Raw genomic sequence first — 19,572 nt, forward strand, 5'->3', positions numbered from 1 at the left:
AGAGGGAGATGGTCTCAAGGAAGGTTGATAGTTTTGGGACCCACTTAATGCCAACTTAACATATGAGTATTTCATAAAAATATCCTGACATTTCACTACAAAAGAGATTTCATTTTTAGTGAGTTGGCATGAATGGGGCTGAGATATTATAAATCTTCAGTTCCCTGGAGATCTGGCAGAGGTTAGATATCAAGATTTTCACAGTCAAAATGTATTATATATTATACAGTTATAACTATTGTTACATAAAACTACATTGGTTTTGCTAAACTGCAGTAAAGAAAAAAATTCGAAGCAGTCACGGGGATGGAAGGTGGATTTGGGATGGGCATACCACCATAAAATGTTCATTTCTGACATTTCTCTCTCCCATCTCCATTTCCTCTGTTCACTCTCCCTACTTAAACTAAGAGGAAAGGAATTAGCTCATCAAATAACTCACTCACACACACCTTTAACTTCACACACCTTGGCCAATAGGCAACAAGTATGCCTTGGCTATACTCTTTTCCACCACATTAATTTACTGTAATATTACAGTAAGTAAAATTTTAGAAGAGGTAGTAATATTCTAAAATACACTGCTTTTTATCATCCCTGGACTTTTGGTGAAAAAAGCGCTAACTAAAACCCATAATTGTTTTTGTAAGGAGCAACTACAAGCAGTGGAACTCACGTCTCTAATGCTATTTCATTTCTCTAGTCAGCAGATTTAAAGTACAGCTTTATCCGGGCTGGTTACTCCTCTTTGCTTCTTCTCCCCCACCCGTCCACGTTCGCCGGCCTCCTCTCCACTCTCCTGCCCGCCTTTCCTCTTCCCCGCCCCTTTCTTTTAGTCCCTCCTCCTTGTTGAGTCAGTGGCTTGAAACTTTTAAAAGCTCTGTGCTCCAAGTAAGAAAAAAGCTTTTATGAGGTATCAGCACTTTTCTTTCATTAGGGGGAAGGAGTGAGGAAAGTACCAAATAGCTGAAGACTTTTAAACTTTAAATAGACAGGTCTGAGGGCCTGGACTTGTTTTTGCATTTGACTTCATTCTCTGAGGAGTTCAATCACTTGGCGTGACTACTTCACTTCTTTCAAGAGAAACAGTAAGTTTTTTAAAAGATCTTTACCTATTCCTTTCTTTTTCTACAAGAAAAACTTTTCTAAAGTTTTAAAATTTGTTAAATGTAGCTTTCACATGATATTGTAAAGGGAATGATGAACTTGAAAGTGTCTATAGTTTTAAACTTAAAATTGAACTTACGGTATTTACTTTTTGACTGTTAAAAAGTTTTCTTTTAATAATGCAACAGGTAAATAAGATTCAGATCTTTCTGATTAGAATCAGAATATTAGAATAAAGTTACTGGATATTTGGTTCTCCATTTTAGAGGATAATTCTACGTTTTTGGGTAATCAGTAATAGTCTAGGTGCTTTGTAACTTTGAGGGGGGCGGGGTTAGGGGGCCTAGGTTGGGGGGTTTGACTGACAACAGCAGAAAAATCAAAGTGCCAATTTGCTTAGCGTGCTTGCTATAGAATTCTACTCTTTGTACTTTTTCATATGGAAATCTTGATTGATGTTCTATAGCCTTGCAATGCAAATTTCTTAACAAAGTGCTTTGTTAAGACCTTGCTGCTTGACTTCCACGTGGTCCCTTCCTAGAATTTTACCCGGTAAACAAAAAGGTATAAAAATCAGAGCTGTAATATTGAGGTTCTTAAAGCAACAGTAAAGGGTTACTTTGTATTAGCACCCACTATGCAAAAATCTTGAGACCCTCAGGAGAGCCACCACTGAGTCGACCACGCTGGCAGTTCCGGAGGTGAAATCCCTTGAATGGGTGGTGGTTACTTAACAAAGCATTAACAGAGAGAGAACGGACGTTTAGAAGAGAGTATATGCCAGGGTGCATTTCCAAAACGGTCTCCTAAGACAGGGGCTCCTAGAAAGAATAGGAAACGAAATTTCTTAAATCGGCGCCTTAGAGGGAGCTACCTCCCCCCAGCCCCACGCCCCCGCCGCCTTCCGCTTGTCCGAACCTGTAGCAGACTTCAGAGCTCTTGGGCAACATTTTTGAGTTTGAGCCGCAGGGTGCGGTGCTGCCAGTAGGCAAAGATAACACTGATTTGTTATTTTAAAGGGCTCAATTTCTTACATGCTCTTATGGGTAACACACATTCTGTTAGCCAGAAATGCAACCGTGCGTTTTCGTGTCCGGTCGGGATTTTGTCTGTTCTAACTCCACAGACTAATTAGTTTAAATTCTTGGTGTGACCCTGCAGTTTGAAGTATTTGCACCAGAGAATGCTGAAAAGCAAATAAAAATGAAAGCTTTGCGGAACGAGGACGGGGGCCTGGGGCCGGGAGGGCTCGGGGAGCCTCCTGCCATCTTATCATCTGCCCGGCTCGCCCGGGGCTCCTGCACTGCCGAGCCTCCGCGCTTTGGAAACGTTTGCTGAGAAGTTTCCCTCAAATCCTCACGGTCAAACCCAGCGCAGGTCCGAGTTCCGCCACTGGAAAGGAAGGGGGAGGGGGAGAGAGGCGGGGGTGGGGGGAGAGATGGACTGTGGCCAAATGGTAAAAGAAGAGCAAGTGATTAATTGAATTAAATGTGTCAATCTAATTTCCCTTCCAAAACCCGCACCCGCAGTGTCCTTTTTTTTTTTTTGAACTTGTTGAATCCTACTGTATAAAGCATAAGGAAATCTGAGTACCTTGGGAATTACCGTGCCTAAATGGCACTTGTAACTCTTCTGTAAGTTCTCAAAACTTCCCAAGAATAGGGATGGGGTGGGGAGAGCGGAGGAAGCCCCATAATGAAATGAGTAAAGAGCTCATGACGTGTCCAGAGGCAGATCAGAATTCGGAAACTCAAACCTTGAGTTCCCAGCAGCGGCTCGCCCACCCTTATCCTCTTGGCTGGCCATCCAGATGTTTACAGAGCATCTCTGATAAAGCTTATCAAAAGCTCTCCTTGACCAACCTCATCCTCACCCTCAACCCTAGGGCGTGCCTGTGTTTCTCTCCAGGAGTACAAAGTGGGGGTGGGAAGAGGAGAGCTACGAACTGTTGGAAAAATAGACGTGGCTTTATTTGGAGGTGGGTTTAATTTCTTCTGCTTCCCAAACCAAGCTGGTAATGAAAAGATGCTTAATCTCACCCTCTGATAATTGGGCACACTTGAACTCAGTCTAAAATGCCTCAGGCAGTTTGAAGAGTAGATTATGAAAAATTTTTAAAAAGCCTAACTTATACAAGGATTGCCAAGAATAAAATCCTGCAGTAATGCAGAGACCTCATTAAATTAACCCTGTCTCAAAGAATGAAAAAAGCCAAGTAGAAAACCTTTCAGGAGAAAGGGTAATTCTTCTATGTAGGCCAGATTGCCAGAAGGTTATTCCGTCCTAGCAGTGTGCATGTCTGGTGCTTTGTAGTTTCCAAAGTCAGTATAGTTATCACCTGTCCTTTGCCTAGAAAATGCAGTGGTAATGCTTTGATCCTACTCTCTTCACTGTTTAAATATGTTCCACATTTTTCTACTACCTTTTATAGTTTATCACTGCCATCCCATCCACTCAATTCCTGGCCCTTTACAGTGTAATTCTTACATTGCTGACCCTGGGAAACACAGTTCCAAGCAAGTGTCTGAAAGGGTGTGTTTTCAGATATCGAGAGTTGTTTTGTTACGTACATGTTTCCAGTTCCTGCGTAGAGAAGGATGGAAACCTCACATTACAGTGCATTCCTTCATTTCTCTGATGATATCCAGAGGGGTAGCTTGGTATGAGCCTCAGAGCCTCTATGTATGATACTGAGGGAAGGGAATGATAGGAAAGTCACCAGTGATTAATACCTTCTACTCCACCTTTCCTGTTCTGATCTGACTTCCCTTCAAGATTCTTAATTGTTTGAATAGATTGTTGGAGCATATTCACACACGTTAAGTTGGTTCAGCTCTGGGGAGACAAGTTATTAATTATTAGTTATCTAGTGTTTACCATTAATGTCAATATTCAGTATAGATAAGTCAAGTTTAAAAAAATATCCCCAGAATTTCTCAACAGAAGTCCCCCCCAACCTCCTTCGGGTAACTACATAAATTCTTCACTTTGTCTCCACTTTGCCTGTCTAGATTCACCATTTGACTATGTGTGTACATACTGTCTTTTGCCAAAGTTAAAACACAAACCAGGGTGAGCCATCTATATATATATGTGTGTGTATATATATATATATATATATATATATATATATATATACACACACATATATATATATATAAATTTTTTCTTTAAGAATTTCTTAACTTTCAATAACTTTCACATCCAAGTTTTCCTAGCTTTCTAAATAGTTTCTTAAAAATATGTGTTTTGGGACTTCCCTGGCGGTCCAGTGGTTAAGACTCCGCACTTCCACTGCAGGGGGCACGGATTTGATCCCTGGTCAGGGAACTAAGAACCCACATGCCACGCAGGATGGCCAAAAAAAAAATGTGTTTTATGGAATGTTTAAAATTTACAGTAATATAGAAAATATATAGTGTTTTTTAGCAATTTCTGTAAGGCAGATACATTCTATAGTATATGACTTTTTCCATGATTTAGAGGAGATGCCTCCAAATAGAAACACAAAGACCCTCTTCATGGTCCTTTCTCCCTATTAATTGACAAAGGGTAAATTCCTCCTTCTCATAAATCTCTTTGAGGTTGCTAAAATAGCAATATTGTACTCATTACACGAGCATCTAGAAAACTAATTTTGATTACCATTAGGCAAATGTTAATCACTTCTTAGTTGCTATTTTGCTAAAGAAAGGATGCCAAAGTTAGAAAATAAGTGGGCTATATCTACATCTAAAATTCATTTAAAGAGTAATAGCTAAACTTTATTGAGCTTTTATTAAGAGCTTCATGTGCATGAGATATTCATTCAATGCTCATTAAGGAAAATAGACTGTTCTTAATCAATACACTTGTGAGGGCTCTAAGAGTGTGTTTATATGATGACAAAATAACTAGGCTGTTCAATAAAAATAGTAAATTTGGAGGTGACATTTGGGGGAAGCACCAAAACTGATAGAAATAGCGTTATTTTAAAGTCCATCCAATCACAATCTAAGAACATGGCTTTTAGCCTGCAGCTTCTGACTTAGGCTCTTTCCTCTAGCACCCCTCAAGTGACCATTAGAAACTTCCGTTAGTAGGGGAGTTGAGTGGTAGCTATTGGACTAGGGGAGGGGATTGTCTCTTTGGATGGAGTCCCTCACTCCTCAACTCCCATCTCATCTCATTGTTCTGTGGAGGCTGATGTGTGCTGACAGGGTGATGAAAAAGGGTGAGGGCCGTGGAAAGAAGGCTTGTTAGTGTGTTCCCCATCCTACCTCCCTCAAAAAAGCAATGCCACACACATCAGATACCTGCAGAAATGTAGCAGTATTTCAGTCTTTACAAAGGAATCTAAGGATAATCAGGGAGCCATGGGACAGAATTTTAAATAGAACAGAGGTTTACACGGAATAGGTTTGATACATCACAGAGTTAGGCTAACTACCCAGGTATAAGGAAGCAAAGGTTGTATATTACCTGATGAACTGGGAAGATACATTTTCTATGGTACCTGATTCAAATCACTTAACTGCCTAACATACACTCAAACTATATAGAGATGTTATATTAACCAGGGTTGATATCAGCTGTTATTCTTCCGTTCAGAGCCCCAATCTTACCCCGAGATTTATCATTCTTAAAATATACACAAGTTTTAACAGATTATTTCTTCTATTGCAAGACACTGTGGGGTCTCTTTCGGCGACAATTGAATTGTGTAGTCCAGTCAGAATTAGAATACTGCAGAATTGGACCGAACAAGTTTTTTTTTTGGTGGTGTTGTTTTCAAATCTTAACCTGTAAAACAGCATAATAGTGAAACTGCATAAATATCTATGATACCTGGTGCAGTTCTGCAAGAATCCCAAATCACTATGACCTTGTGTAATAAATTCAAGACCTTGTTTAACAAATTCTTTGTTAAAGAGTCTGTTTTCTTAATTCAGTCATATTGCCTGTTCAGGAATCATTTAAAGTATGTTGTTTCAGACAGTTCTCTGTTACAGCAATTATCACTTGAAAATTTAATAGTCCGTGTAATATGAGATGCTGACAATTACCACTTTTTTTTTTTACTGTGGAAGTCTCTTTTTAATTAATTTGAAACTTCAGAAGTTTGGGATATATAACTATAATTAAGAGAGTCCCAAGGAGACAGTAAACAAACAAACAAAACTGGTGAAACCTAGTACCTTTCTTTGTACAAGCCGCTTTTAATTCATTCAATAGATATTCACTATCTCTTAACTCTTTTAAGCACTGGAGATACCGCAGTGGACAAAAGAAACTCCCTCATGGAGCTCACATTCTAGCTGAGGAAAGCAGATAGTGAAAAGTCCTTGTCATGGAGGCAGACAAACAATAAACAAGTAAATACATAATGTGCCAAGTAGAGCCAAGGGCCATTAAAAAAACAAAAACAGAACAAGGGGAGTAGCAAGTGACAGACCTAGAGTGCTGGCTGATGAGGTGATACCAGAACAAGCCATGGAGATGGAACCAAGCTGATCAAGGCAGATCGGCTTGTTAGTTTTTCAAGACTGACTGAGGAGAATAGATTGGCGAGCAGGGTAACTAGGGTCTTGACATATAACCTGAAGAAAGGTGACAAGTAACCTGATGATGGCTGAGATCAGGCTAAGAGCAGGGGTGGTGGTGAGACTCATAGTCTGTTTTGGGTGGAAGATAAAACCTATAGAATTTGCAGACAGGTTGAATGTAGATTATATTAATTATGTGTGGGTATGAATATTACCAAAAACACATCTGGCTGTTGTAACTATAGAGGAATGGTCACAACTGAGCCCACTCAAAGACATTTACTGCAAGGGAGAGGGGTTCTTACAAAAATTAAAGAAAAACATTAGGAGAGTTTACAGTTTAGTTTTGGGGCTTATAGTTTTTTTTGTTTTGGCCGCACCCTAGGGCATGCTGGCTCCTAGTTCCCCAACCAGGGATTGAACCTGTGCCCCCTGTGCCCGGAGTCTTAACCACTGGACTGCCAGGGAAGTCCCAAAAGGCTTATAATGTTTGGTTTAGGATATTAGAAACACACACAGTACTTCTGCCCCGCCCCACCCCCCAAATCCATTAAGTGGATTTTTATCAGGAAGCACTCCTATTTACCTTTATTTTATTTTAGTTCCCCACTCTCAACTCATTACAGTGTCTCTTCTTGGGAAAATCTTTAAAATTGGGAGTAAAATATATTCTAATTCTCCTAATAATTATTAGAACATTAATGACACAGCAAAGTGTCTAGCTTTGGCACAGTGATTTGTTTATATGGCTCTGGAACAGGGGACGGTCAAAAAGTAACTTAAAATAGAAGTTTTTTTTTTCATTTTGAATAAAGCATTTGAGTCCTTGTGCTCTTGGGGAGCAGCCGATGGAGGTGGAGGGACAGGGGGCTGTACAGTAAAGGGTAAGCTCAGTTACCAGTTGCCCAGAGACCTCTGCCCCCCATACTAACCCTGCCCCCCCATCCCCTTGACCTTTTTAGACACTCAATCCCTTTCTGCTCTCCTGCCATTTCTCCACTCCTAAATATTTTGAATGAGAGACGAGACAGAGCACCAAAAAATGTCAAGAAACATTTGCCTCTTGGCCTGAAAACTTACTTCAGAATCACCTGGTGCATTTGTTTAGAAAAAGAAAAAAAAAACAAAAGAATGATTCACAAGCCACCCCCCACCCTCACCCCATGATATTCATTCAAACTGGTGAGTGTCAGGAATGTGTGTTCTTAACACATGCTGCTAAGTGATTCTGATGCCCTTCGGAAACCTGCAAAGGGCCCAGAGGGTCCTTGGGCGGGTCACACCTGGCGTGACTGGTTTTTGGCTTCTAGTCTAGAGGGCCATGAAGAGCAATGGAAAATGTGATCTAACATGGTACATAGAGGACACAAGAAGGACGGTCCAGCTACTGTCAAGCATATGCTCCTAATAAGAAGTTTGTACAACTCCTTAACCTAGACCTTAATCTACATATAAATTTCCCCCCTGGGAACCTAGAGGTGAAGGCATGAATATACAGGATATATGCTCAACTGCCATGATGTTATCATATATCAAATAAGGAATATACCTGTCTCATACTAGTGAATGTGAATGGGGTATATAGTCTATAAATCAATGCTAGGGATTCTGTAAACATAATTATGACCTCTTCTTATAAAAGGGCATTACTTTTTCAATTATGACTTGGAAAAATGAAAATGATAATGGGGATGAGGGGACAACCGGTTGATAGAACTTTTAATTCACAGCAAAGTGAATGACTACCAAAAAGATAACGGCATTATAAGCCATCACATTAAACATTATCTGATGGTCTCTATGATAGTTCTAATAACAGGTATCTACATGTTGCAGGATACTAGGTGTCCAATTGGATAATTCAACTCATTCAGGTAAAAGAGTATAACTCAGTTAATGCAAATGACAACTGGGTGGCTGCTTAAAGAAAAGACAACTTGGCTACTACCTAGAGAGCTGTCCAGTGACCCAGTTCACATACTGTGGCACTATAGGGTATTTTTGTGGAATCTCAGAATTATAGGAAACTCAAGTTTTATTTTTCCATAGAGTGTAAAGAAACTTAGTAATTAATTGCCACAAGCATCTACATATTTTACTTTGAATAATAACGAAACACTGACTAAAATGACAACTTCTCAGTGTACCTGAAGCACGTTAAGTTTTTCTTGAGCTCGATCATCGCGTGAATGTGAAGAGATGTGTGCAGTTTATCATTTTATACTTGATTGTTTTTGTCATTCATCCCCACCCCCACCCCCCCAAAACTGGAGTATTGAGCAAAAGCAGATGACACTGGCAAAATATTGTAATTCTCTACACAGAATTGGGACCAATTTACACATCATCACATCGAAACTGTCTATTGATAGAGCTTCAAAAATTCTGTCCTCACGGACTGTGCTTCTTCATTGCCAGTGTAGTATCTTCTGCTAAATTGTAGTTTCTTTCTTTTACATTCTGTCATATCAAACCGTCCGTCAAAGCTAAATTACTGCCTCTCTTCAAGCTTCTCAAGCTTTCCCCCGGCTATTTCACTCTCTTTGTCAGTCCTACAAGCCTTTGTTCTTGTTTGACTGCTTTCCATACATCAATTTCACTTTCGATTCACAATCTAAAATGGCCCTTCCTAGAGGTGAAGCTCCCTTTTTTATGACCACTGGCAGGGTCATAAAAAAGTTATTTACTGTAATTTGCCCACCCACCTCCAACCTTTACCACTCACCTCCAACCTTTACCCATCACCCACCCCCCTTTCTTTGGCACCAGTCTCTGGGCTGTCATCAAAAATACTCACTGACTGCTAATTTAGATAGCTGATACATTTTCAGTTTATGAATCAGCCATCTCTTCTTTGTTCCATCCAGGAAATCCCAGGCCAGTATCCAATTCATTTTTTTCTGCCCTCTATAGCCAGGAGGTACAGGCATTAGACAGAAATGTAACATTGCTTGGTGGGGAAGAAGATTCCCATGGACCTCATTTACTTCCCACAAGGAGAAGATGGCTTATAGTTTAATACCAGGTGAAAAATTCTTTATATCCAGACAACAAACATATTTCTAGGAAGTCTATATAATCCTACTTTTAGTTATACTATTTTTTTTTTTTTTTTTTTTTTGTGGTACGCAGGCCTCTGTTGTGGCCTCTCCCGTTGCGGAGCACAGGCTCCGGACGCGCAGGCTCAGCGGCCATGGCTCACGGGCCCAGCCGTTCTGTGACATGTGGGATCTTCCCGGACCGGGTCACGAACCCGTGTCCCCTGCATCGGCAGGCGGACTCTCAACCACTGCGCCACCAGGGAAGCCCTAGTTATACTATTTAAAATTCAGTAAGCTCCTGAAAAGTCTTTGCTTTGCTTGTTTTTAATGATTAAATAATCTTTGACTACTTCATCCCATTCTGAACCCTCCAATTACTCTCTGCTGAAAATTAGACTATATTCTCTCTGGCTGCCACATGCAATGTTATTCATTTCTTACCAGATTTCAGCCCCCGCTAAGATTGTATATGTTAAAGCACGGAAACATTTCTAACGTTAACCCAGCTTTGCTATAATTTTAAGACCAGTGTCATGCATTGGGATGCCTTGGTCTTGGGATTGAAAGTCTTTTTCTGGCTCTACCGATAGCTGAATATTTCCTATATACTTAAGACCTCAATTTTCATCAGTTAAAAGGACTATTGGCATTAGAAGAATAAATTGAACTAAATAACTTTTGGGATTCCTGTCATATCAGCCCCAATAATGGGTAAGTCCTAGGCTTGAGATATCTAGGTATTGATAGGAAGTTAAATAGAGTGCGTGGGCTGAGGACCCAAAGCCCAGTAAAGGAACTTACTTGTACAGCAATCCAAAGATTAAAACCAATCCTTTTTACTAGAGATAACACTAAAGTTGTCTTTTTATTTCTCAGGCTATAATTAGTATCGAGGTCAATTGAACTCTTACTTGAAACGTGATGTGCATTTAGTCTTGTTTTTTGAAAGTACGTTCCTGCATCTAGGGACACAGTGTGTCAAAATGGTGTGTTTCAGCACAACGTATTTTCCTCTGGGCAGAAGACAGACTTCTGAACCACATGAGTCACTGCTTAAGAAGAAACAGAGAAGTATAAATGACTACACTGTAGAGTATGCACAAATGACACTTGAATTACCAAGGAGAAACATTTCAGGATACAATTAGGAATAAAGTACTATATGTAATAGGAATGAGGTTTGAAAACAGGTTGCATGCATGTGCCTGGGTATGGGTGTTCTTACCTCAATTCTTAGGTACCCATGCTTTTTGAATACCACATATCAGCATTTTGCTTGGGTGTGCATGCAGACACAGGCCTATCAGGTAAGAACAGTCCTCTAATTGGACCGTCCAGGGGGATAAAATAAGCAGAGACACTTAGCGCAGACAACTTCTCAAGTCACGTGGTAAGACAGTGGTTGAGCAAGTAATACATCTTCGCAAGGTTAAGATCGCAATTTACTCTGCACATAGGCTCTGCTGTTTCGAAGATTTAGCGTATCTCAAGAAAATTTGAGAGCTCTTTTCAGGGGAAAATGGAAGAGTTTGCACTTGTGGCTTTTTTGTTTGTTTATTTGTTTGTTTTTGAAGAGTGCTAGAAAGATAGGAGATCTTTTACAGTACTTTGACTGCTGGCTGAAAGAAACTGTATATTAAACTAACAATCTGTGGCCTATGATCATTTAGTTGTCTTTTTCTTTTCAGGTGGTGCCCAGGCAACATGGGTGACTGGAGTGCCTTAGGCAAACTCCTTGACAAGGTTCAAGCCTATTCTACCGCTGGAGGGAAGGTGTGGCTGTCAGTCCTTTTCATTTTCCGAATCCTGCTACTGGGGACAGCAGTTGAGTCAGCCTGGGGTGATGAGCAGTCTGCCTTTCGCTGTAACACTCAACAACCTGGTTGTGAAAACGTCTGCTATGACAAATCTTTCCCAATCTCTCATGTGCGTTTCTGGGTCCTGCAGATCATATTTGTGTCTGTTCCCACACTCTTGTACCTGGCTCATGTGTTCTACGTGATGCGAAAGGAAGAGAAACTGAACAAGAAAGAGGAGGAACTCAAAGCCCAAAATGATGATAGGAATTTGGAGATGCACTTGAAGCAGATTGAAATAAAGAAGTTCAAGTATGGCATCGAAGAGCATGGCAAGGTGAAAATGCGAGGGGGTTTGCTGCGAACCTACATCATCAGTATCCTCTTCAAGTCTGTCTTTGAGGTAGCCTTCTTGCTGATCCAGTGGTACGTCTATGGATTCAGTTTGAGTGCTGTTTACACTTGTAAAAGAGATCCCTGCCCGCATCAGGTGGACTGCTTCCTTTCTCGTCCCACAGAGAAAACCATCTTCATCATCTTCATGCTGGTCGTGTCCTTGGTGTCTCTTGGCTTGAACATCATCGAACTCTTCTATGTCTTCTTCAAGGGTGTTAAGGATCGCGTGAAGGGAAAGAACGATCCTTACCACACTACCAGCAGCCCACCGAACCACGCCAAAGACTGTGGATCTCCCAAATATGCTTATTTCAATGGCTGCTCCTCCCCAACCGCTCCCCTCTCGCCCATGTCTCCTCCCGGGTACAAGCTGGTTACCGGAGACAGAAACAATTCTTCCTGCCGCAATTACAACAAACAAGCAAGTGAGCAAAACTGGGCTAATTACAGTGCAGAACAAAATCGAATGGGGCAGGCAGGAAGCACCATCTCTAACTCCCACGCACAGCCTTTTGATTTCCCTGATGACCACCAGAATTCTAAAAAGCTCGATGCTGGCCATGAACTACAGCCTCTAGCCATTGTGGACCAGCGGCCTTCCAGCAGAGCCAGCAGTCGTGCCAGCAGCCGACCTCGGCCTGATGACCTAGAGATCTAGGTCCAGTCTTGAGAGCATAAAGATTCCACTCAGTTGTGGAGAAGAAAAAGGTGCTATAGAAAGTGCACCTTAGGTGTTCATTTTTTTTCCAGTGGAGGTGGTACTCAACAGCCTTGTCACGAGGCTTAGAAAACACAAAGACATTAGAATACCTGGTTCACTGGGGGTGTTAGGGATAGGCAGGTGGAGAGGGAAGGGATGAGAGAGGTACATGTTGGTATTTAATGTAGTTGATTCAAAGAACTTAAATTTTAAATAAAAGTTGCATTAGGTGATCCATAGTTAAGGGCTTTTTCCTCCCCACACACCCTTAAGAATACTTCTGTGTATGTGAAAGACTGGGTGGGTGATATTTTTGGTTAAATACTTTTTTGTTTTACCAAGAAACTGAAATAACTTTGGCCAGGAGAAAATACTTCCTGAACATCCTACTTCTCTTTATCAAGAAGAAGACAGAGGATTGCCCTTATGTCCCTGCTAAAACATTCCATTGTTAAAATTTGCACTTTGAAGGTAAGCTTTCTAGGCCTGACCCTCCAGGTGTCAATGGACTTGTGCTACTATATTTTTTATTCTTGGTATCAGTTAAAAGTTCAGACACGGCCCACAGAAGAAGACTTTCCATGCATTTGCAAATCTCAGCCAGTTTTACGTACATTCTTTTTTACATCCACGTTATTATTACCATCACTTTGCATCATTCCTCAACTACTATTCACATTCATTTAATGATTTCTGTAGACATTTAAAAAACAGTTGGGATATCACTTACCATTTTTTGAGTTAAAGTCAGGGAAGCAAGCCATGCTCAATGTTTAACAATCACTTGTATGTGAATGTGTGTGGAAGAGTGTGTTTTATTTGTCATGTATTGGTACAAGCAGATGCAGTATAAACTCACAAACACAGATTTGAAAATAATGCACACATGGTGTTCAAATTTGAACCTTTCTCATGGATTTTGTGGTGTGGGCCAATATGGTGTTTACATTATATAATTCCTGCTGTGCAAGTAAAGCACATTTTTTTTTTTCCCCTAAAATGTTTTTTCTCCATGTATCCTATTATGGATACTGGTTTTGTTAATTATGATTCTTTTTTTTTTTCTTTTTTCTTTTTTTAGAATATAGCAGTAATGCTATTGCTGAAATGAATGATTTTCTTTTTCTGAAATATAATCATTGATGCTTGAATGATAGAATTTTAGTACTGTAAACAGGCTTTAGTACTTAATGTGAGAGACTTAGAAAAAATGCTTAGAGTGGACTATTAAGTGTGTCTAGATGAATTTTGCAGTAACTGGTATTCTTGGTTTTGTCCTACTTATGCACATTAATTCAGAACTTTTATTCTATCATGAGTTTGACAGTCTTTTGGAGTAACCAGCAACTTTGATGTTTGCACTAAGATTTTATTTGGAATGCAAGAGAGGTTGAAAGAAGTTTCAATAGTACACATGTAACTAATTTATTTGAAATCTATCCTAAAGAAATCTACCAGTTTCTTCAAATGTCTTTTTAAAATTCATCACGGATGATTAGTGAAAATGCAGAGTATCATACTTTTCTTCTTGCATGTCAACTACATAAGCAGTTTTGTACAATGAGAAATACTAATTTGTTTGACATTCCATGTTAAACTACTGTCATGTTCAGCTTCATTGCATGTAATGTAGACCTAGTCCATCTGATCATGTGTTCTGGAGAGTGTTCTTTATTCAATAAAGTTTTAATTTAGTATAAAGATAGCCTTTATATCCCATGTGATTTTTTAAAACTTTTATTGCATCAATTCACAATTATCAAAGACATTTCCATTGGTTATGAGGATATGGGCAAATAAGATTCACAAGATTCCAGAATCTTTAAAAGAACAGTATTTATTATTAGCTAGATTCAGTGCAACATTGATGAACATATTTGGATATTTATTCAACAGAGAAGGTAAAGTATTAGAGTGTTGAATTTGGAATATAAAATTAATGAGATGTGTGATAGAGTCTAAAGTGAGTAATTTAGTAGATCCATACATGACAGAAGTAAGCATAAAAAGATGAGGGTGCTAAAATTTTAAAGCTATAGGGCCTCCCAGATATAAAAGAATAATGCAGGGTTGGTTTGAGTATGGTTATGCTGTGTGACAAAAGAATGAAATAGATCTATGATTCTATTTTTCCAAGACATTGTGAAAACACAGAAAATATGAATTTTAAAATTCTTAACACCCAAGAAAAATTGAACCATTCATAGGGACAAGAACAATTCTGGGCAACTGATAGTATTGCTGTAGTTTAAAATATAAAATGTATTATCACTTTTAAGTCACATTTCAACAAAGTTTTTTTTTTTTTCCACACCATGTGGCATTTGGGATCTTAGTTCCCAGACCAGGGATCAAACCCATGCCCCCTGCAGTGGAAGCACGGAGTCTTAACCACTGACCACCAGGGAAGTCCCAAAAGCTTTTAACTTACTAACATTGTTTACATGAACACATCACAAAGCAAACTAGTAAATGCCTGGAACATAAAAATATTACTAGTTTAGAAATAACCTAGTTCAGTTCAGTGGCTTCTTTTTTTTTTTTTTTTTTAATTAATGAACAAATGTTACAGGATGCGCCTAAAGTCAAAGGATTGTCTACTAACCAGTTTCTGAGTCAATATAATTGGTAGTATCAACATGTCTTCAAGTATTACCATTTGTCTGGCTGAGAATCTGAAGGGAGAGGCAAGTTTTCTCTGTGCATGTATGTGTTTGCATTTACTACGGGGAATAAAGAAATGTGGTTTATTTGAATGTGTGTGTGTATTCACAAACAGTTCATAGGGTACAGATGGACAAATAGACTACTGAATGTAGGTTTCTGATGTACGTGTGTGGAGGTGGGAGGGCAAGTTACATCTTTAAAAAATAGTCCATCTTAAACATTTCCCAAACTTTAAAGCTTCTCACTATTTAAAAAAATAAAATCTAAGTATATTATAAATATACAGTTTTAAACTACAGTTTTAGTATACGAAATTGAAAATCAAACCTCAGGTCTCCCCATTCTCCAACAGAGACATCAGCGAAGTTCTAATTCCAGAGGAAATCACTGTTAAAAATTTGAGACACCAGCCATATATCAGACACTTTGTTAAGTAGTGGTGATTATTAGAATGACCCCATAGTCCCCTGCTCCATGAAGCTTACAATGTGAAGCCTTCCAGAAGTTTTAATAATGATGTTCCACTCCGTTTTGCTTACCTTAATTGGCTGCCTATTTTCCACAACTAAAAATTAAATTGAGCTGTGTTTTAAAATTATGAGAAAACTATGCAGTTTTATTCCACAAATTTTTATTAGATACTCATTTTTGGCATAAAATTTCAGGTTTAAAAAATGGGAAATTTTTGAATCTTCTAGAAGTAGTAGAACTTTCTGTTGTGGAAATGTTCTATTCTGTGCACTATGGTAGCCACTAGCTACATGTGGCTATTGAAACACATGAAATATGGCTAGTGAGTCTGAAGAAAAGGATTATTATTTTTTTAATTTAATTTAATTGATTTATTTTTTATACAGCAGGTTCTGATTAGTCATCTATTTTATACATACCAGTGTATACATGTCAATCCCAGTCTCCCAGTTCATCACACCACCACCCCCCTCCCCCACTTTCACCCTTGGTGTCCATACGTTTGTTCTCTACACCTGTGTCTCTATTTCTGCCTTGCAAACAGGTTCATCTGTACCATTTTTCTAGATTCCACATATATGCGTTAATATATGATATTTGTTTTTCTCTTTCTGACTTCACTCTGTATGACAGTCTCTAGGTCCACCCACATCTCTACAAATGACACAGTTTCGTTCCTTTTTATGGCTGAGTAATATTACATTGTATATATGTACCACATCTTCTTTATCCATTCATCTGTCGATGGGCATTTAGGTTTCTTCCATGACCTGGCTGTTGTAAATAGTGCTACAATGAACATTGGGGTACATGTGTCTTTTTGAATTATGGTTTTCTCTGGGTATATGCCCAGTAGTGGGATTGCTGGGTCATATGGTAATTCTATTTTTAGTTTTTTAAGGAAGCTTCGTACTGTTCTCCATAGGAGCTGTATCAATTCACATTCCCACTAACAGTGCAACAGGGTTCCCTTTTCCCTACACCATCTCCAGCATTTGTTGTTTGTAGATTTTCTGATGATGCCCATTCTAACTGGTGTGAGGTGATACCTCACTGTAGTTTTGATTTGCATTTCTCTAATAATTAGTGATGTTGAGCAGCTTTTCATGTGCCTCTTGGCCATCTATATGTCTTTGGAGAAAAGTCTATTTAGGCCTTCTGCCCATTTTTTGATTGGTTTGTTTTTTTAATATTGAGCTGCATGAGCTGTTTATATATTTTGGAGATTAATCCTTTGTCCGTTGATTCATTTGCAACTATTTTCTCCTATTCTGAGGGTTGTTTAGAAAAGGATTATTTTAATTTTAATTTAAATAGCTATATATGGCTAATGGCTATTGAATTGGGAGGTGCAGTTCTAGAATCTGCTGGGGAAAAAATAATTAATATTGGGTGGAAATGGAGGAAAGGATGGTCATGTTAGAAACTGGAAGGAGAAACTTCAGGGTCATTTTTATAGTCTTATAATAGTGTTTCTTACTCTGTAAACAATAGGAAACTTATTTAAGCAAAGCCTCTGCTTTTACATGAAATTACCTAGTCTTGTTAGATAATCATATATTTTATATTACCATCATTTTACCTCAGAATTTCATGCACAAACTTATGCTACCTATTATTAAAAGTGGTAGGATTGCCCCAAGTCCTTAAATATTGGGAAGAAGTCTAGTGAACCCTCTTGGTTCACTGCATTATCATCCTAGCCCCTGTGGGTCCTCACGAAGCTTCTAGGCCATGGGCTGTTCTTTCACCTTATTTTGAGAAACTTGCTGAACCTCTACCTGCCCAGGGTGCTAGGTCCTTGCCCACACACTGCCTCTCCTAAAAATTCCAAACTTCATATTCCAACATGCCAAAACATCTGTGCTTTGTACTTGGAGGGAGAGCAAAATAATGAAGTTTGGGGGCTTATTAAAGTCTTAAAGTGGGTTCTTTTTATAAACAGCACACCCAAAGTATAGAAACATGTTTATAATCTTTACTGGCTCCAAGATTCTGTTTTTACCTTTTCTTGGTTGGGCAAATATAGCTGAGCCCCTTGGCATGTCAGAATTTGCAGCTGGCAATTTTCAGAACTCAAGAGCAGACGTGGAACTTTGCTTCAAGGACAGTAGAGTAACAAGAATATCACATAAAGAAGAAAGAAAATTTGGAGGAAAATGTTTGCATTTGTTTCCTGGTCTTCAAAGTGTTGAAATTTTAAGTCAGATTATTTCTTCTGGTCTCCGGATGTTTCTCTCAAATGACCCAATGCTTATTTGGGCTGTGACGTGTAGAGTAATTTCAATGCCCACACACTTTCCTGTTGAATATAAAATCTGTCTCAAGAGGCACCCACTTTAGAAAGCCAACCCTGGTCTCAGGCCTTATTTAATGTAATGAGCCATCTGTCCTTACAAGACATGGAATGAAATGGAGCCTGGGCGGGTATTTGTGCTGGAATCTCTTAGTTACTTTTAACAAAACTGTTCATCAGAATTAGTAGAGACAGTAAGAGAGCTTTCAGTTGCTATGGTAGCAGAAACCATGAGGGTTATTTTATTTTAAAAGTAAATGGAGAGAAATGTAAGACTGCCTTCTGCTTTGAAAAGCTTGGGTCAGAGTTATATATTTCATATATTCAGGTATATTTATTAATTCTGAACACAGTTAACTAATTTAGAAACCCTTCCCTGAAAAAATTTAAACTGACCTTAAGCCTGTGAGAAAACAACTTCAACTGAGGTTAACTCAAAGAACTCTGGAGGGTAAAAGGTATATTTTGAGATTCTTTAAAACACCACTTGAAGTCTCAACTCCACCCAGAGTCCTAGAGTATAAATTGGCCATTGCTTTTGAATGTGTGGCTCACATTCAAGTTTTTCTCAACTCAGAGCAACTGGAATTAAACTGACCTTTATAATTCATTAACATATTAATTTCTAATCATTCAAGCTACTCCCTATATAAAGACATTTTCAAAGGTAGACACAACCAGAGAGCTAGTTAAAGAAAATGTTTATTCTGAGACAATTTTTCATATTTTAGCCAAGCTTGTCAATGACTGCCCTTCCTTGGGCAGGTTAATTCAGAAATATTTGGGGGAACCATGAGTTTCAAATTTCAGTGAGACTGAGTAATTTGGAAGTTAAATGTAACTATATCCAGCATCCTGTCATTTATAATTCAAGGCAAATATAAAACTATAATAGATATTTTCCTGTTATATTATTTCTGTATACTTGAAATATCATATAATTGATAATTTTATAATTCATAATTTGTAAAATAAAAATGACAGCAGATGCAATAAATTATAATGTTATTTAAGTTGTTTCTTTCAGTTTAGAACTTTCAATCATATTTCTTCTCCATTTTCACATTCTTTATTTCTTCAGTCTAATCTCTCACTAGAATTTTCTGACTTGTGATAGCTTAAAATATAATATATACATTCTATTCCTCTCAGGTTTTGTTCATAGCTGGAGTTTCAATTATGGAATTTGTTTCCTACCATGAATCTACAGTAGAAGTTAAAACAATTTCGGTGATATAAAGCTTCCCCCAAATTCCTTTCTTTCTTTTTCTTATACACATTTAGAACAATTTTGTTGTTGGGTTTTGTTTGTTGATTTTTTGTATCAAATACTTCCTTTTGCCATATATAACTTATAGCTTGTTCCCTTAAATATTTACCTTTTAACAAACTAGTGCAAGTTAAACATTTAGATAGTAACTCTGGAATAATCTAGCAGAAGTTTAACATTTGTAATTAAAGAGTATCATCAGAAACCATCAAAAAAATTGTTTAATGTTCATTTTTACTCTCGTCCTCACTTGTCTGGAGGACTTGCAACACTTTATGATTAAAGAGTGTAAGAGCTGTACGT

At 38.5% G+C, this 19,572-nt stretch overlaps 1 protein-coding gene across 1 annotated transcript; it reads left to right on the forward strand.

Annotated features, from left to right (window-relative positions):
• Positions 1-859: 859 nt before the first annotated feature.
• GJA1 (gap junction protein alpha 1) lies at positions 860-13,148 on the forward strand. Its single transcript, XM_079939219.1, has 2 exons — positions 860-1,088; positions 11,362-13,148. Exon 2 carries the CDS (start codon positions 11,378-11,380, stop codon positions 12,521-12,523), a length of 1,146 nt encoding a protein of 381 aa, XP_079795345.1. The 5' UTR covers positions 860-1,088; positions 11,362-11,377; the 3' UTR covers positions 12,524-13,148.
• Positions 13,149-19,572: the final 6,424 nt, after the last annotated feature.

Source organism: Stenella coeruleoalba (assembly GCF_951394435.1).
Source record: "Stenella coeruleoalba genome assembly, chromosome: 12".
NCBI classification, from domain to species: Eukaryota; Metazoa; Chordata; class Mammalia; order Artiodactyla; family Delphinidae; genus Stenella; species Stenella coeruleoalba.

What these genes read in the sequence shown, in the direction of transcription:
- GJA1 (XM_079939219.1), top strand. Translation starts at nt 11,378, where the DNA reads ATGGGTGACTGGAGTGCCTTAGGCAAACTCCTTGACAAGGTTCAAGCC.